Here is an 18966-nt window from a genome sequence, read left to right as displayed (position 1 = left end):
GGGGGAAAAGGGTACAAAAATATCTAGGCTGAGGTTTCAAGAGGAAACCTCAGGGCTTTATACTCTACAATTATATAAATAAGTACAAAGAAATAAAGGTGAGATGTACCCTCAGCACAAGTGCTACTTGAGAAAATTTAGTAATGGAAATCTGCTGAGATGAGGTGTGCACTCAGAAAGGGGGTTGTCTTGGGAAAATTAATAAAGAGTCCTTGGAGAGTGAGGGGTACTCGGCACAGGGTACTCAGCGAGGCTGTACAGGCTGTGTGTATGGCCAAATTGAGTGGGGTTTGTTGGTAAAAAATTGTAGGGGGACTGTTTATTGGTTAGTATGCTTTGGCAGGGGCATGCAGATTTTAGCATACATGTCAACACAGTATGTACAGCTAATATATCACTTGTGTTCATCTTGAGGACAGCTCTGTACATGTTGAGTGTGTTGCATTCATGTCAAGTCAACAGACTGATCGAGGTGCCTCTGTCCATGCTGGTGTCTTTCCTCACTGGATTACTGGCCATCTTCTTACCATTCTTGGTCTTGTCCCACATGGCCTGTCCCTCATTTTCTTCTTCGCTGACCATGACTTGAAATCGTCAACCTTCTTCCAGTTTCTGTACCAGTGACCACATATTTTTGGTCCTCGAGGACAGTGGTAAGCTGGTAGTGTGCTTAACACTGTGCAATTTGACTTGCGACGACGTGTCAGCAAGGTCATGTGGACAATGACCCAAAATGGTAGGGAGGCAGCCGATATCTGGTGGGGAACACCAATGTGGACAGAGAGTTCATTTTATTGCTGGACTACAATAGGGAACATGTACAGGTTTTATTCTTTTTTTTCGGATGTTGCATTGCTCATGGAAATAGCAATAATATTAAAAATTTTCAGAAATTAATTGATACAGACAACAATGCACATGGAGTGACCAGATTCATATGGACAACGTACAGAGAGCACACAGACAACGTACAGTCACGTACAGTCAACATACAGAGTGCACACATGACATACAGATAACGTACAGACAATGTACAGACAACATTCAGGTCTGTACAGGTAGCATACAGAGAGTGCACCGATATCATACAGTCACATAGAGCCAGTGTTCAGGTCTGTACAGGTAGCATCTGGACAATTGTAACACTTGTCTAATAATTAATTGAGGAGAGTGGCTGTGTTGAATCTATGGTGCCGAGATCCATTGGGCAAAATACATCATCTATTTGTTTGTATCTAGTATTATATAGTGACATAGTGTACAGACAGAAGGCTATAGCTAACAACAGGGAGCATCCATGTGTATCGTACAATGTGTACATATTACATGCAGCCTAAAAATGCAATCCAACTTATATAGTAATGGTCCTGTTTAGTGCAAGTGTGAGTATGGTGGGAGTGCAAAGTCACAGCCACCAACCTTGGCAAGGTACAGGCAATGTACAGATTGCATTCAGAAATCTGGACTTTTTCTGGACGCAAAACCTGTACGCAAAAATCTCGCAGCCCCTTCGGCAGGCTAGAAAAGTGAATCAATTCTAGTTCAATCCTATCTGTATTGCAAATACAAACTTCATCAGTATGTCGAGTGGCTCTCTAGGATTCAAGATTGGCTGGCTGCCAACTAGAGCCCAAAATTGTACTTTGTGAATGTTAGTGTCTGTTTTTTAGATGTAGGCTATGACAACTCACCTTTCTCTTGTTTTGGATTTGTGAAGCCTTTCTTTACTTATTTCTCTCACTGCCTTTCCTTCTTCCTCCCCCCTGATGGACTGGATACAGTGGTGCAGACCTGAAAATCAGTCTCTCTACTGGCAAATGCTGGATAAAGAAATTAGAATGGTGTTATGGACACAAAAAGATATGTATATTGATGGGCATGAAAGAGATGATGTTGCTGAATATTGGAGGGAGTTTTGTGAGCATTGGAATTAGTGTTATCATCAGTGGGTTCAGTTTGGTTCAGTGTGGTTTGTGCCAGTTTGGGCTTTGATAGGTTGGCAGGAACCATTCAGGGACACAGTTCAGGCCGAAAACCTGACCCAAACCGGTTAAACAGCAGTTCCTGAGTAAAATTTCCCCAGAGAAATATATTAAACTTTTTGACTAACTTTTGACAACTTTTTGTGACAATGATGGCAAATAACATCACTTTGATATGACAGTAATGGTTATCTGATGTGATGTTTCCTGTGACTAATAGATACAAGTGACCCACTGGGTTGCATGGTTCAAAAACAGGGTTTCCCAAGCCAAAACCGTTCTAGATTTGGTTATTTCAGCAAACCATTTATGGAACCATTTCAGCAACTTGGTTTACAGTTCAGTTTCAAACTGGCACTAGCCCGAACTGATGAGAACACTAATTGAAATGAATATGAGAAAAGGATGGTGAATTTTGACAATAACAGGCATATTGAGTCCACACCAAAAGGATTTGCTGTTCCACAAGGCCCACATTTCCATATTATTCTTGTTATCCACGATGAATCCACCTTTTATCATGTTTTTTGTTATTGTAGTGTGCTGCTGCTCGTTGAGTCATACAGATAACTGCAGCCTTGAAATTTTTATACACTGGTACACCACAAAGATGTATTTTTCCTGTTCATCATCTCTCTTACAAGAGCAACTTCTTTCCTCAACATCACAGTTTTAGGTCTAGCATATGCCAAGGTCCAAGTTTCAAAGTGATGTGTCATTATTTAGTGTGAGAAGCAGATGAAGCAGTCAATACTACAGCAGGGGTAGAGGTATATTAGACCAACAGCAGCTGTTCAGCTCATACTCAGGTTCCCTCAGAATGGTTAGCTCTGCTCACTTGCCTATCAGATGCTGTTCAGGCCTCATTAGAATGATAGTAAATGCTCAGCCCATTCTCAGATCACCCCAGGATAGCTGCATCTGGCAGATAGTTGGCCAAAAACACTTGGGCTCAGAATGTATTGTAATACCACCATTTGACTATCATACGGATTCAGAGTATCTATGGCTATCAGGTAGGTCAGCTATCTACCAGATATATTGACGTTCACTAGTGAAGCTGGTAGTCAAAGAGACACGTGTATTTGCTTAGAAGTGCCAATTGGATTGACATACCAGACAACAAATGCTGTTTCCACGGATGGTGGTTGGATCACAAGTGAAAGACAAAGTTGTAGTTACATTCAATGATATGTGTGTAACATGTAATTGGAATAGCATGCTATCTCCAGATTAAACATATTACAGAGCTTGCTTTATATATATTATCTTACCCTGCAACTGTATCTTGTATATTGCATGTTTTTTCAGGAAATAAAGGATCTTTCTTTCTTCACTTCAGTATGTTGACAAGTGATAAAAGTAACCCCGTGGAAGTGAGCTACAATGACTGGATGTAAGGGTGCGAGGTCTGGAGGTGTAGGTGTGACTATACCTCAACAGTGAATGATAGTAAGAGATGAAAGATGATGATCAGCGCTGGTCTGATCAATGAGCAAGCCTAAAGGGAAAATATAAAGAAAAACTAATCAGCAACACAGACGGCAACGACGAACTCACCAGTCAAAGTGTAGGCAGCTGTTCTACTCTTGAGAACACTCCTGACAGCGATGAGGGTGCAATTCTTCTTGGTTATACTGAACCAAGGTGGCCAAGACTGAGAGATGAGAAGTAGGGAGGAGAATGAACCATATTTTGTGGGGAACACCCCTGTTTATATACTACTGGAAGCCTTTGTTTGTACTTATTACTATAAACCAGAACTATGGTCCATGTCAAACAACCAAACGGATACGTGAAAACCCTCCCAAACTTAGTAAGTATGTATAAAAGGAGGCTATGCAGATAGTAACGATACCGTAAAGGAAGTATGGGTCCATGAGTATGGGTCCAAAATATGAGCGCATAAGAGGAAGAAATTAAAAAGAGAATTCAATGGGGTAATCAAATCAGGCCTGACAATGTCTTACTTGGTATTACATGTACACTCTTTGACAGTATAGGCACCAATAAATGTTGTATATGCTATATATCTAGTTGACTAAAAACAATCGAACTCGTTCCATGCTGGCGTGATGCCAGCCCACTTCTTCACTAGTCTTCATATGAGGGGAAATACTTCATGGATGTCTGATCTTGACTTCATCCTCTCCAGATCGCCGAGCCCATCCAGTCCACCTCTTCGGTTGCCTTCCATAGATGATTTGAACGAGGGGGTCATCAAACAAGTAATCAAAAGATTGAGCTCGAATATCTGTCAAAGGTTACAGCATGATATCGACACTTTCTCTCGACTATCCTTCATTCGGAACCGCCTGGAACCTGTGGATCCCAAAAACGTCAAAGACTTGCCGACTTTCCACACCCTCTATCTTCGCCATTACTTGACGAGGATTGCTAACTATAAACATTGCATCTCTCTCACGCGACTGTTGTTGGGTGCCTGCGTACCGTGCATCTTTGAAGCGTCTCCTGCATGCACGCCAAAGCTATCCGATGATTGGAGTTCATATTGTTGTCGCACTTGCCATGCTCACTATGAAACTCCTGAGCATGTTATGTTGGCCTGCCCTGCAGACGTCGAATTATTAGCGATACGTGAACGGTTTATGGCGTCTTTGCCGGCATGCCAACGCTACAACGTACCACTTCAAGATACCAAGGCTTTCCAAGTCTTGAAGAATTGCTTATTCATGGGACTTGGTGGTCGCAACTGCAAGATTTGTTCATCAAGTCATGGTTTTGTGGCAGCGAAAGGTGCTAGAAGGCCTTTGGTGCTTTGACGACGACCCCATCGACAGTGGGGATGATAGTGTGGAGGAAGATCTCAGCGACGGCGACGGCGAGTTTAACGTCAGCGCATCCGGATCAGATTTTGGTGGTGAAGAGTTTGGCTACGACGAAAGTATTACTGCTACTACACTACCCTAGTCTATTCCCTCTAAATTTCGATGTGCTGTAATACGGGGCTATACGAGCTGCAGCACAGCACAAAAAAAAACATTGTGCAGCACATAGCACACTGGGACTTAAATGCAGCACACTGTCCTTAACTGCAGCACACTCATTTGGAATTTAACTTCCGAGTGTGCTGCACCTTATCCGAGTGTGCTGCAGGCTGGAACCAGTGTGCTGTGAATTTTTGTTATAAGCTTAGAGGCGGAAATTAAAAAATAAAAAATATCGTACCACTTTAGTTAAAAAAAATGTTTCGGCAATGTGACATCATCACATGATAGTGTTGATGTCATTCAACAAACACTACTCCGACTTTTTTTCTTTCTCTGCCCTCATTCCTTCTCTCCTCCCCTATACCTTAAGCAGACAGTAGTTAAAATTATATCATACATATTTAACTATAATAGAACATCTACTGAAGTATGAGAATGTGGGAAATAGTCACATGGTTGCTTCACCTCAAAGTGCACTGGGAATATCGGCAGGCGCGGGACTGAGTAGCACAGCATTTTCCTCTTGTCTCCAACATCCATCATCAACAATGTTGTCTACTTAGTCCTTTGTCTTCCACTTCAGTAGATGTTCTATTATAGTTAAATATGTATGATATAATTTTAACTACTGTCTGCTTAAGGTATAGGGGAGGAGAGAAGGAATGAGGGCAGAGAAAGAAAAAAAGTCGGAGTAGTGTTTGTTGAATGACATCAACACTATCATGTGATGATGTCACATTGCCGAAACATTTTTTTTAACTAAAGTGGTACGATATTTTTTATTTTTTAATTTCCGCCTCTAAGCTTATAACAAAAATTCACAGCACACTGGTTCCAGCCTGCAGCACACTCGGATAAGGTGCAGCACACTCGGAAGTTAAATTCCAAATGAGTGTGCTGCAGTTAAGGACAGTGTGCTGCATTTAAGTCCCAGTGTGCTATGTGCTGCACAATGTTTTTTTTGTGCTGTGCTGCAGCTCGTATATCCCCCTGTAATACGTAGCTGCTGGTCACCCTATAGTCTACCACCTCCTGAGAGGGGTGAGCTCGCTTTAGGGTAGTACTAGTAGTTCCAGCGGTTCCCTGGTGGGACCATGCTGCGTAATCTATCTATCTATCTATCGTGTAGTGACATATACTATTCCCCGGTTTTTTGTGATGAACTTCGGATGAACTCGAACATCGTAAAAATTGATTTAAGAGAGGACATGAATACAGCATGAATTTGAGTAATCTTTCTAGGGCACACATACCAACACACCATGTAAGATACTTATAAGCTTAACGTTAATTATAGGCACAATGGATTATAAGCCTTGGCAGGGCTTATACCGAAAATCCGTATAAGCTTTTGGCGGGCATTTAACCCAATAGGCTTATAAGCCTATCACTGGCCGCCAGCTAGTATAGCTCTATTCTGAACTGACGTGTCGACTGTATGGTTTGATTTCCACCATGCCTCATCGCATGCGCTAAGTTTATACATACAGAGGTTTGGGGGTTATCGTAGATGGACTATTGCAGGTGGATAAACTGTGTAGACCTAGCTGTCATTTAGCTTTCTCAGCAGGCTGGCAGCTGATTCCAAGCCAGCGGATTCAATCCGCTATTTTTCAGCCTGATCATTCTAAGCGAGCCACTTAATTTTTTTCAGCCGGAATGTAGGCTCCGCTTTCTCAGCCGGCAGCTGATTCTAAACCAGGACTCTCAGTCCTCCATTTTAAGCAGGGTTTTGTTTCAGCTTTCTCAGCCGATAGCTGCATATCAGGCACACGGTGCTGGTACAATACACGGGAATATCCATTAGAAATCCTCCTCCTCCTCTTCATCGTCATACTCTACATTCTCGTCCATCTCCACGTCAACCCACAACTGTGATAAAACAGGAATTGAGGCATTATTCCGTTCTTCCGAAAGAAATTCATGAATAAATTTTCCCCGCTCACGTATCGCTGACCAAGACGCTGACCATTTTGCTGCCCGTTCTTGCTCGATCTCGGCGTGCTCAACTGCGTATGCTTCTAGTCCCTCTTGTAGCCATGGTGAAACCCCTTCGCGACGGTTGACTTGGCCAAGCCACCACTTCTGCTGCCATTGGCAATATGCCACTGATCGTCGCATCTCTTCTTCAATCAACTGAAGCTCCTCGAGAGGACGACGGGCCCTAGCCCTTGCCTTACACCATTCTGCTCGAAGGCCTGGAGTAGAAGATTAGGATATGGTCAGCAGTGAAAAAGCGCACTCACTATCAACAATTTCCTCATAGCTATTCCCATCTTTTCCACTGCCGGGACTGAAGGTATACCATATCCACGAAAGATGTTGCTGACTTTGTCCAAGCGATAAGACGGCATTCACAGGAACAGTCGGGATGTTATCCCCTTTAGAACGGCATTGATTTCGTCAGTCGTAAACCCAGCCATCTCCTGGGCTCGTCGCAAGTCTGCCTTCTCAATCTCCTGCACCACTCGCTCCGTTATCCCTCTAATGTCCCGAGGATGAAGTTCGCGAAGGAGCAAGGTCCACGGCCCTTCTCCTCGGAGCGACAGTAGCGCTGAGCGTGCTGCCCGGTAGGTGTCTGAGATAGCTTTGATTTTGACCTCTAGGTTGTCCTGGAGGGCATGCAATTTAGTATACATTGCCTGTGACGGGATGAGCCGCGAGCCATTTTTGTACGCCACCGATCGTGCTCGGAGTTGCGAATGCAACTGACTCAAGGAGTCAAATGCCTGAGCATACCGAAGACGATCCTCGATGTCGGTAATTCCTGGCAGACAAATAGCCACCCTGGTGCTGAAATTGAGGTTACTGGGAAGGAAAAGTTTCAAATTCTCTGGCCGGGTTTCATGAGTGATCGGATCTGTTTCGAGTAGACGACGAACACCTGGCATATACTGGAAAAGAACAACCCGGAACCGCCGTATCTTGCCCAGCAGAGAGGTTCTAGTTTTCTGTAGAGCAGTTTGTTGGTATTCAGTCAATTTCTTTCGTGTCGCCGTAGTTGTCAAGGTACGCCTATGTACAATTAACAGTGACCTTACGGTGAAGCGGATTGCCCTGACACTCACTGAAGCTCTTCGATTTCTAGCCCTTCGATTATCAACCCGCTAGCCGTTGTTGCGAGCGTGTTTGCGCCATCCAGCTCTCGCTGATGTTCCTCATCAGCAAGATCCTTCTTGACCTTTGCCAGGGTTAGTGCTAGACAGAAATTGTTATCAGTAGTGATGAACGATACCAACTGATAGACGTACTATCATCGTTTACGTTATATGGACAAAAATTTGACTGATTTGTTTCCCATTTGAGAACTTGATCCTGCCACAATTTGACGTCCTCTGCGTGATCAATCTGTAGTGCCTTCGTAAATGCAACATAGGCCCAGGCATTCACCATGGCTTCAGGTATGACCTTAACCATCTTCCTGACAAGTGATGTTTCTGTGTAGACGTCAATCAATAGTAGGCATAGAGAAGGGAGGAACTTACCCAGCCCAATGGTCTTCCTCCAGTTCCAGTAGTTGGCGAAATCGTCCATTGTATCCCACCGGGCTCCAGCAGTCATCATTGAAAGCGAGCGAGCACAGCCATTCAGCCATGACCAGTTCCGCTCGATACCCTCTCCGTCTGTTTTCCCTGCACCTGGTGTATAGTTGAGCGAAAACCGTGCGAGGCAAGGCAGGCAGTGAGTCGCTAAATGAAACTTGGGGACCTTGAAAGTGATTTTCATGCAGGACGGAAGATGAAGATGCGGAGGGAAATCTGTCATTCAGGCGTAGAAATTCACCATCCATTGGCATGCTATATCATAGGAGTAATAAACGTGGAGAAGCGTCGAGCCAAGAAGATTGTAAAGGGCTAGAAAATCCATATTGCAATATCTTTGGATTATGTTAGCGGCCAGCTGGGACTCGACTTGGAGGACTACCAGCCCCCAGCTGCACGGGCTATCAGCCAATGGTAGTAGTATAAGCAGTAGGAATTTTTTACCAGCCCAGGCCAGGCGCAAACCGTACGGTTTTTCACCCACTGTGGGATTTTAAGCCTTACCAGCCAACCCGCTAGTGGTTCTCAGTCCACTAAGCAGGATTGTCAGCCAACGTATGCGATTATAAGCCTATTTACTACATTGGCGAAACCCGTATAGGGTTATAATATGGGTTCCCCTATATTATACGCCTTGGTTATAAGTAGCTTACATGGTCTCCTCCACATACGCAAAAAGTTTTTGTGATTGACACTGACGTTTCTATGTGATAAGACGAGGTGCTGAACGTGCGTTCTAACGGGGGGCATGGTGGTACTAGAAGAAGACGTAGACTGTGGATGCCGATGGCACTCAGACGAGGAAAGGGTCCATTCACACTCCGACGTCGACAAGGGATGGCATAAAGCTCAACGAACGCAAAAGCGCATGGTCCAATACATCAGCTGCCAACACTGGCAATTCATCTAGATCCTCATCCAGTTCATCAAGGTATTCACCTGCTCCTGAAAGATGGGCAACTTTGGCACATGATGCATGCAGAGCAAGCAGTTCGGGGGAGGGGAACGGAGATTCCTTGTGAAAGCCGGGACTAAGGATGGCAGGGCGCGTGAATGTGATCTTCTCGGGCAAGGGCTTCAATCCCATGACGTCCACGACATTATAGCAGTTCTCGATTTCCTGAATATGCATATGCGTCCTGGAATCAGTACGCCGCTAGGCAATGCAACTGGTATTACTCACAGTTGCCTCGAACCACAAGTATAGACGATCAAAAGCATCATGGACATTGAATTCCATCGTCATTACGTTGTACAGCGAATGTACTTTGGAGCCCTTGATATTCTCGACGTTATAGCCGAATCAGTGCAACACAGCGAGCAATGAGGCAGAGTAGTCTCTCTAAGAGATAGTGAGCAGGACAGTGTCAACAGAAAAACCGTACGAACATAACTTCTTGGCCTGGGACACTTTATCAGAGATGTCGAAGTACGTCGCTTCGGGTACAACATGTGCACATTGTGTGAAGACTGAGTCTACTAGGTTCTTATCCTCTTCGTCAACCTCGAAGCTTGCCGGTATTTCTGCGTGGTACTTCCCAGTTACCACACACCTATAACCATCACGAATGAGAGCCTATATAAAGGCAACTGAGATCGTGGCCACTCGAGCGCTAGGAAATACTTACTTGTTTCTTTGCGGTTCTTCGGTCTTGGGGAGCCTCCTTCAGCACGGCCAGTAGAGCGCCCTTGTCCTTATCGAATGAAGGACGACTGGCATGTTCCGAAGAAGCTGGTGTTTTCGTTCTGTGTTTTTTGACTATATGCGTATGTTTAGGCCAAGTTACTTCGGTAGGTGCTCGTTTTGATAGACGTACAGCCCTGAATATAGTAATCCACATAAAATTTTCCGAGCTTGACTAACGTAGCATTTTTGCCCCCGCAGGAGTGGATTTCTTCCAAAATCTTTGCAAGAACGTTAGAAGAGGGAGGATAGAGGACCATGTATCCGAGCACTCTTGCGTATTTGACGTCCTTCTTGCTGACTTCGCCTTCTAATTTGAGGCAAACCTTGTAAGCACTTAGCGAATCGGCACTGAGCCTTTCATTGATTGTCTTTAATGTTGGTGCGAAGGTTTCAGGAAGTTTCATTGTCCAGACAATACAAACAAAAGACAAACAAGTATAAAAAGAAACTACACCGTCACGCTTGTTGGTCTGATCTGCAATAATTCGACAATTTCCCAATTTGCAATTTACAATCAAAACTTTTATTTGAAAGGAGATTATTTCCACATCCTTACGGGAAGTCATCCACTCACCGACATCAACTTCCTTTCTCCCCCTGATGCCTTCGTCGTCAACTTTCCTCCACGTTCACCCGTATCCATTCGCCTTCAACTACCTGTCGAGGAGAGGCAAAGGAGAGGCGTGCTTCAGTATTACAAAATCTTTGCGTCCTGAACCATATGCATTGTTTCGACAGATCTGACTAGAACCTTCACCGTGGAGCTTCAAGCTTCAAGCTTCACTAGTCAATCGGCAAACGTCGAACCCGGATCTGACATCTTTTTCTCCTTTGCATTACTCTCGTCGGCACATCTTCATATATAATCACCGATGTCCAAGATGTCCGCACAGGAACATCCCGAAGCCCAAAAGTACTTAATTAGCGGGACCGCGTATGAAAGATTTTACGCACCCGTGTCCTTGTGCTGTCCTTCGAGTCTCGCTCCTAAGAGCTCAGTACGCACACAACCATAATATTACATACGTTGGAGTTGATTTTGGAGGTGAGCCTAGTCTCGCTTTTTGATTTTCCTATGAACGGCCTCACCTATGACCAGATGGCTAAGGTTGGACCTAGTCCGACTTTCTGGTCGACCCCAACGCATATCTTTACTACAACGCTTCCTTCTCATCCCAGAACGCTGTCCCAGTGAACTACGAGGGACAGTTTCAATTTGACGTTGTCTTGAACAAGGCGTTGGGTCTACTCGAAGAAACTTTGGATCCTATTCAAAACGGCATACCGTTCGTCCTTGGTATTGCCCCGATGGCCCCACATCTTGAAGTTCAGATCGCGGACAAACAATTCACGGAGCCACTGTCAGTACCGAGAAAGGGGCAGGAAGGTTTGTTTACAAACGTCAAAGTTCCTCGGACCCCTTCGTTCAACGTCAAGGCGAAACGCGCCGTTTCGTGGTTGAAGGATCTGGAAGAGCTGAAAAACACTATGTATGTTTCGTCCTGTCTCTCTCCACTGGGCTTTAGGAACTGATCTTCCTTGCGATTAGATAGACCACGTACATCGACAACGCCTCCGTGTACTTCAACCTGTTGATGAACTCGTCGAAGCGATCGTTGAAAAGGTCGAGCAAGCTGACCCCAAAGTGTCCGACAATACCTATATTACCCAGTCAGTCCCCTCTGATGTCCTTACGCGCCTACTTACCGCTGATATCTCACTGCTATCTTCTTCGTAGCACATCCGACAATGGTTAGTACGCCCTCGGCTGGCATCGTCGTATGTTAGGAAAAACTTTACCTTACGAAGAAGGTAGGATTTTCACATGTTTCGGGCTTTTTTATTTCGTTTCATCACCTCTTCTCCAGATGTCGTCGTGCCCCCTATCATCCGGAGCCCCAAAGTCCCTGCCAACAAAAGGAACAAGGAGGACGTCTATTCCATGGTTGATCTGGGTGCCGGAGCGGATGTCCAGGATTACAGTGTCGACGGAAGGGATTTTTTAAAGCAACACTCGGGAAATGGCAAAGAGCAAAACCAAGACATGGCTTGGTTGAATATTGGAATGGTGCAAGTAGAGGAGGGAGTTTATTCTAGTGAGTATTGGTTCAGGTTCAGTGCTGACGCTTGTATTGACACCTTTGCAGGATCATCTTCTATCGGTAATAAGACGTATCGATCAATTCGCGTTAAGGATGATACTGGTGGTGACGATGATTGGGTTTATGGTGTTTGGTGTACCGGAGAGAGGGAACTTTATGACCTTAGAGTAAACTTGTGCCTTCTCTGGAGTACTCGTTCCCAATTACTCACCTAATCTTAAAACAGTCCGACTCCTACCAACTTCACAGCCTCGCTTGTCAACGTCGATCCCAAATCATTCACGTTCTCATCCCCATATACTACCCGCAATCGCATCCCGTCTAGACGCTCTCCTAATCGTGTTGAAAACACGCGTGGGTGAGACGTGCAGGGATGCCTTTAACCTCCCTATCTTCTCTGGTTCGCTCAGTGGTGCGCTGGAATGCGTGGTACGATGCGTACTTTAACTCGATACCGAGGTTTGCGTATAAACGACTGTCGGTATGGGTACTTGGATGATAACGAGTCGCCAACGTGGAGTGATGTTTTGGCGTTTTGGGATTGGAGTACGATGAGGTTCGGTACCCAATGCACTTGTTTTGCAATGGGTTTCTGAGGACCTGACCGTCAAAAGATGGTCTATACGGTCTGCGAAAGCTAAAGAGGCCCACGCCGAGCGGCGAACGGCCATGCCAACATAATAGATATCATCGTTTCGTTGGGGGCAAACTACAAGTAATACAAAGACGGCAAACTCGTTGCATCGCGAGTCTCGAAAATATTCGGAGAAAAGCGAATAAGGAAAGTAGAGAAAGAGACTTTCGAGAAAGGTTGTGAACCAGTGATTCAGGATAGGCTTTTCAATAACCCGTATCCGCGCCACCCAGATAACCTTTGGAAACCTCCTCCTCACAATGGTACATAATGGTCACCTCCATGACGACCACCTCGCCGTCCCCCCCATAAGTACAGCATACTTCCTCTTCACGTCAGTATCCGCCATGACCCTTTTCCACCGTGATTGTTGTCTACTTCGTCGTAGCCATGAACGCTCTCACCATATCGGCAAGCCACTTGGCTGCAGGGAACTGCATTCAGTTTCTCCGGGGATGCATCAGCGTTCTGGGATGTGTAGTTGTGTGGGGGATGCTGAGGCGATTTAGGGGGGGGGCGGTGGTGATGGTGACGGTTGAGGGGGGGGTTAACGTGGTTTTGGGACGGGTAACGACCTGTAACGACAACGACTTGGTGGCGGAGGGTGGCGAGGGCTTCGTACATACGTACTCATCATACTTTTGGGGGCCTGGATCTCTGAAACGGAATGATCAAAAAAAAAAGTGAGAACACAGTGACGATAGAAATAGGCTCAGAGTCACACGAGAGTCGAGACCTTGAATATTTGAATACGCCCGGGGCCTGGCCAGCACTGGGAGAAGCGAGATAGCACTTGACAGTAGAGAAGTTGCATTTTGGAAGAAACATAAGTCTCAACCAGAGTAGATGAGAGGGAAGAATTCTTTTAACCAAGTTCGCTTTCAGTCCTCTAGGAAGCGACAAGATTGACCAGATCTAAACGGACAGACAAACGGAAGGTGGTTGTTTTGTTTTTTGTGCTTGAGTAATGAACGGACCCAGGCGGGACGTAAGTAGACCTGTTCGAGCCACTGGGAAGGTGGCGAGCAACAAAAGTCATTCCTAGCGAGAGGCAGATACGTTTTGTAAGTAAAGTTCGTGATGATTGAGGAAGGGAGTTTGTCGGAGGAATTTATTTGGACGTTGTTTGGCAAAGGGGGGGTCTCAGGCTGTCTCCTGCCACTCTCAAGATAATATCTATACTCCCGTTGGTAATAGCACGATCAGCACCCGTCTCGATACGTCCCCCTTACTTTTCCATATCTTCCGAATGTCCACGGCGTTCACTTCAAATTAAAGCCCTTGAAAAGCGGTCACATGCACACATCTCCTGTCAACTTGAACCCAACTCCCAATTCTTTTCTGGAGGTTCCTTGATCTACTCTGGAAGCCCTCAGGCTTTTCAAGGTTCGTTGACCTCTTTCCTGTAGGGCTGCAGTGGCAGTTCTTCGTTCTTCGCAGCTCATTCCTATTTGCGGCAGTGACTTTGGCGAATGAATCATCTTGGGCCGCCTGCCTTTTTTTTTTTTTAACCTGTGATGCTTGGACTGAGATTCTATTATTACTGTGGGTCGTCCCGCCAAGAAACTACAGTATAACCGTCGGTGCTTCTTACCTCCAGGCGGGCTCTAATTAAATGTCTTGCTGTGCGATGGCTCATCCGAGCATAGGACAACTCAAGGAGAACCCTCTTTCCGTCTTCTGAACAATTCGCTCTCTCAGATGGCTGATCCCAAGTCTGATTGGTAACCGTCGCTCGAGCCGAGGAAAATCTCGCGTGCTCTAGTGATCGAAACACCAGTCCGAACAATGCAAAAGCAGTCGATCCAAGATATCGGTCTATGACCATCGGATTTATTTGGGATTTATCATTTCTCGCGTCTCGAGACTCAGCCTGGTAACTGGTTCAAAAGTTGCCCTAGGAACTGCGCTTACCGAGTTGGCTGCAGGTTTCGAACTTACCCCAGATTACAATTCATATGTTTCTCGGGCAAGTCTATCACAGTCGGTACATTCTCGACCGGGTTTACACCAACTCCGAGCGTTCGCATTGGACGGGAGCGTGTGTGAGCACTTGGGTTCTAAAAAAACAAGAATCATATGGTCGCATTAATCATGTACGGCCCTACGGATTTGTTGATGATAACTCATCTTTCACGATGACAAGGCATCTCCCACAGGATGATCCTAATTCCGACGGAGACTTCTTGGACTCGATTCGATTCTCCACATCCACACCCATGCCGCAATATCGTGATGACCGTCAGTCAGATAGATGGATAGACATACTCAATAGATAGGTACACAGCGCGGTACCGGAATCACAAACGGCAAGTTGTGGAGGTTCTGTAGTTCGAAACCTTTTACTCTTATAGCTCGATCCTAGGTTTTTCATATGTTTCGAACGCCTTCCGGTGAGATGCGCCACCTGGGAGCCATGTGGAGTGGTTTTGACCGAGTGAACCATTGCACCACAATCGGCGGTGGGAGTGCCGGGTCTGTGTGGATGTGTTCCAGAACGTTTGATGAACGTAGAGTTGTTCAGTGGTTGGCTTCAAGGACCCACCAGGAGGGGCGTACCTTTATGTTCGCGAGTTACGAAATTTAGTGGCAAGGTACTGGCGATAAGTTGCCGAGAAAACCGCACGGCGCCGTCTGACATGAGAGAGCCGATTTAAAACAGGGAGGCAGCTGAAGGTACTATCAGCTAGGAACTGGTGCTCACACCCACACTGTGGTGGCCCCCGTATGGCCGAGCTTATCAATGAACGACAACAGGACATTCGTTGATCAGAAATCAGAAATATAACGGTCTGTGATCATGTGCGCACGTGCCCTACAGTCCCCCTACATCTGAGGTAGTCAGGACAGCGGTTACCGTGAGCCAGTACAATTTACAAATTTACTTTACAATTTGGCATTTCCCATCAAGGGTCGCCGCCCCTCTTTGGTATATACAAATAGCTGCCGCTCCTATTTTTCCTCGGCTCAATTTATCACTTCTCCCTTTCCCTTCTTCTCTCAGCCACCATGGTCAGTGGTCTCGATCGCCTCAACGCAAGGGTAATCTTGTTATTTCATCCTTTCTACTCGTCCTCTTCTCATTTTATTTTACAGGTCGCGGACTCTTGTATTGGCAGATGGTTCAAACTGGAAGGCTCTGGACACCCTCGAGAACGTATAGGTTCCAGGTTCACCGTGCGTCTTTTCATCTTTTTACTTCCTGGATCAGAACTGGACGCGCACACGTTTTTTTCAGACTGAAATACGAGCGGGACTCACAACTTGGGTGGGTCATTCTAATCGTAAAGGAAAAGGACCTTATTCACCTACAACCCCACCTTAGGCTGCCATGGCATACATCGTATGTGACCCCCACTCGATCTCTGTCATCAACCAATCCAACCTTTTTCCAGATTGCAGTCAACGCAACTATCATCTCGGACTCAGGAGGTCCCTGTGTCTGTCCCACCGGCGACGGCTGTATTACCGACAGTGCCTACAACCAGTGTATAAATGAGGTCCGAAACGAGTTGATCATCTCCACCGCTGCCATGTCCGCCATGTCTTCGTTCCTTATGGGTGCTGTCGCCAACTTGCCTATCGGAATGGCCCCCGGTCTTGGCTTAAATGCCTACGTGAGTCTTTTTACCTTCTTCAAAGGGTGATCAATCCTGATCCACGTTATAGTTGGCATATTCTATCGTTGGTTTCCATGGCTCCGGAGGTATTGCGACCTACGGTGAAGCTTTAGCTGCCGTGTTCCTCGAAGGGTAAGTCCATTCCAAAAACTCTGCGACTATGATTGACGCCGTCCTCTTAGATGGATCTTCCTTTTCCTATCGATCATCGGTTTACGGCAGTGGCTTGTTCGCATGATGCCTCCATCTCTCGTTCTCGCTGTCGGCGGTGGTATTGGTCTCTTCATTGCGTAAGTAACCATATCATCCCATTCTATCCCTTTTCCTGACACTGCGGGATACTAGATTCATTGGATTGTGTAAGAATCTCAAAATACATACATACCCCCACAAATGGCTTACCCTTATCTTTAGCCCCGAATGGACTAAACGTAATTGGTGGCGACACTACCAACTTCGTTGGATTAGGCGGATGCAACGATGGGGACTTTCTCCCAAATCTTCCTCACTACTGTGCTCACAAAATTCTACAAAACCCGCGAGTATGGCTTGGTATTTTCCTCGGAGGGTGGGTACTTCTGCTACTAAAAAGCTCCTCGTGTTTGTCCTGATTCTTCCCTATAGGATCCTCACCATCATTCTCATGCTCTACCGAGTGAGAGGCGCACTACTTATTGGGATATTCCTAGTCTCCATCGTTTCATGGCCAAGACCTACACCTGTTACATTTTTCCCGCACAACGAAAGCGGTGACGCTCTCTTTGATTATTTCAAAAAGGTCGTTACCTTCACACCGTTGAGAAAAATTGCCAATGCGATCGATGTGAGTGGACCTTTTCTGTTGTACAGTTCCAAAGGTTTATTGATCCGTCTATCAATTAGTATACTGCGTACAGGTAACTTGGAGAATCCTCTTTTTACTCTCCACCCTGAGCTAACGGATCACTCAGCAACGGCCGAGTGTGGTACGCCTTGGTCACCCTCCTATATGTCGATATCTTGGACACTACCGGGTAAAAATCCCATGAAGCCATCACACGCAAACACGCTACTGACATCATCTCCCCCCCTAGTACCCTATACTCCATGGCCAAGTTCGCTGGACTCAGGGACCCCGTCACTCTCGATTTTGAAGGCTCGACTCTTGCCTATTGCATTGACGCTTTCAGCATCAGCATGGGAGCCCTTCTGGGTGTTAGCCCTGTTACCGCCTTTATTGAGAGTGCTACGGGTATTAGCGGTCAGTTTTTTTTTTGAGACCCCTGATGTGTCTTGATCTGATCGTATTGTAGAGGGCGGTAAGACTGGAATTACCGCTATCGTCACGAGCATTGCGTTCTTCATCTCCATGTTCTTCTCCCCTATCTTTGCTTCCATCCCACCATGGGCGACGGGAGGTGCGTTAGTCATTGTTGGATCGTTGATGATTCGCAAGTAAGCATTTTCTCTTCCATCTCCGTTTCAGTCCCCGTTGTTCATTTTGGATTTTGAACAGTGTACGTGAAATCAACTGGGATTACATTGGTGATGCTGTTCCTGCGTTCATCACGTTGTTAATTATTCCATTGTCGTACAAGTGAGTTGTATCATTACCGTCTTTTTGTCTGTTTGAAACGTTTACGAACGTTTCCTTCTTCCTTACAGCATTGCATACGGTGTCATCGCCGGAATTATATCATACATGGTCATTAACGGTATTCCATGGCTCATTATGAAGATCACCCGGGATCGTATTGTTCCTCCCACTTACGAAGCATCAGAAGAGTGGGCAGTACCCCCCGGTGGTCTCATCCCTTCTTGGATGTAAGTCCCCCCTTTTTTTTTTTGCCTCACGAGAGTCGATATTGACATGTTCGCGTTTTGGGGGTAGAAATGTACTTTTCAACCGTGGGCATCGCGAACAAGATATGCAGCTCCAAGATCGCAATGGCGCATTTCAGGGATCAGGATCGGACGGTGACGCCGCTTTTGAAGAGTCGGATGTTCATAGCAAGACTGGCAGTATAGTCGAAAAGCCACGGGCACTGTAGGAATCGAAGAATATTTAAATGCCTGGGCGAAACTTGGTGCAGTACGACGTGCGGCCCTCCCCTCTCCTTCCAAAACCTCCGATACCATTGTCATCTATCCTTTCGTGCTGTACTGTAGATCTATTGGGGGCATCTTGTTGTTGTTGCTGTTGTTGTTGTTGTTGTTGATTTACGGGCAAAATCTCAATGTTAACAGGTTTATTATCTTCGGTCGTTCTTTTTTTTTTTGGTAGTTCTGAAGTATTTTATCTCTAAGTATGTAGCTGTCATTTCAATTCCTTTTTTTTTTCTGTGTCTGGTCGTTCCATGGAACTCGATCGCAACTGTCGTTACGTTATGAATCATTCTCCACCTTCGATGCATCGCTGTCATCTCAGCTTGATTTCCCACTGGTATCATATAGGTATCATACACTAGC

General features: G+C 45.7%; 8 protein-coding genes across 8 annotated transcripts; 4 read left to right on the top strand and 4 right to left on the bottom strand.

Moving 5' to 3' along the window:
* Positions 1-6736: 6736 nt before the first annotated feature.
* On the bottom strand, positions 6737-7054 carry E1B28_003219 (uncharacterized protein; the record flags this gene model as incomplete). Its single annotated transcript, XM_043160189.1, has 1 exon — positions 6737-7054. One exon carries the CDS (start codon positions 7052-7054, stop codon positions 6737-6739), a length of 318 nt encoding a protein of 105 aa, XP_043002145.1.
* A 233-nt stretch (positions 7055-7287) lies between these two features.
* Positions 7288-8659, bottom strand: E1B28_003218 (uncharacterized protein; the record flags this gene model as incomplete). Its single annotated transcript, XM_043160188.1, has 4 exons — positions 7288-7948; positions 8002-8131; positions 8185-8370; positions 8419-8659. The coding sequence occupies 4 exons, from the start codon at positions 8657-8659 to the stop codon at positions 7288-7290; spliced, it is 1218 nt and encodes a 405-aa protein (XP_043002144.1).
* A 498-nt stretch (positions 8660-9157) lies between these two features.
* On the bottom strand, positions 9158-10051 carry E1B28_003217 (uncharacterized protein). The gene is made up of 2 exons (XM_043160187.1): positions 9659-10051; positions 9158-9595 (listed from the first exon to the last, which is right to left on the bottom strand). Exons 1-2 carry the CDS (start codon positions 9719-9721, stop codon positions 9290-9292), a joined length of 369 nt encoding a protein of 122 aa, XP_043002143.1. The 5' UTR covers positions 9722-10051; the 3' UTR covers positions 9158-9289.
* E1B28_003216 (uncharacterized protein) lies at positions 9818-10566 on the bottom strand (the record flags this gene model as incomplete). The annotated part of the gene is made up of 3 exons (XM_043160186.1): positions 9818-10051; positions 10104-10234; positions 10293-10566. The coding sequence occupies 3 exons, from the start codon at positions 10564-10566 to the stop codon at positions 9818-9820; spliced, it is 639 nt and encodes a 212-aa protein (XP_043002142.1).
* A 671-nt stretch (positions 10567-11237) lies between these two features.
* On the top strand, positions 11238-11919 carry E1B28_003215 (uncharacterized protein; the record flags this gene model as incomplete). Its single annotated transcript, XM_043160185.1, has 5 exons — positions 11238-11270; positions 11342-11549; positions 11600-11652; positions 11712-11833; positions 11901-11919. 5 exons carry the CDS (start codon positions 11238-11240, stop codon positions 11917-11919), a joined length of 435 nt encoding a protein of 144 aa, XP_043002141.1.
* Positions 11920-11943: 24 nt separating this feature from the next.
* On the top strand, positions 11944-12589 carry E1B28_003214 (uncharacterized protein; the record flags this gene model as incomplete). Its single annotated transcript, XM_043160184.1, has 4 exons — positions 11944-11974; positions 12031-12258; positions 12310-12431; positions 12491-12589. The coding sequence occupies 4 exons, from the start codon at positions 11944-11946 to the stop codon at positions 12587-12589; spliced, it is 480 nt and encodes a 159-aa protein (XP_043002140.1).
* Positions 12590-14856: 2267 nt separating this feature from the next.
* Positions 14857-15177, top strand: E1B28_003213 (uncharacterized protein; the record flags this gene model as incomplete). The annotated part of the gene is made up of 1 exon (XM_043160183.1): positions 14857-15177. One exon carries the CDS (start codon positions 14857-14859, stop codon positions 15175-15177), a length of 321 nt encoding a protein of 106 aa, XP_043002139.1.
* A 544-nt stretch (positions 15178-15721) lies between these two features.
* Positions 15722-18959, top strand: E1B28_003212 (uncharacterized protein). Its single transcript, XM_043160182.1, has 17 exons — positions 15722-15940; positions 15995-16075; positions 16137-16166; positions 16224-16241; positions 16294-16515; positions 16568-16650; positions 16701-16808; positions 16864-16877; positions 16933-17086; positions 17143-17341; positions 17401-17414; positions 17469-17531; positions 17592-17758; positions 17811-17952; positions 18014-18094; positions 18163-18321; positions 18389-18959. Exons 1-17 carry the CDS (start codon positions 15908-15910, stop codon positions 18546-18548), a joined length of 1728 nt encoding a protein of 575 aa, XP_043002138.1. The 5' UTR covers positions 15722-15907; the 3' UTR covers positions 18549-18959.
* Positions 18960-18966: the final 7 nt, after the last annotated feature.

Source organism: Marasmius oreades, chromosome 11 (genome assembly GCF_018924745.1).
Source record: "Marasmius oreades isolate 03SP1 chromosome 11, whole genome shotgun sequence".
In the NCBI taxonomy this organism is placed as follows: domain Eukaryota; kingdom Fungi; phylum Basidiomycota; class Agaricomycetes; order Agaricales; family Marasmiaceae; genus Marasmius; species Marasmius oreades.
This window is presented reverse-complemented; position numbering and strand designations above follow the sequence as displayed.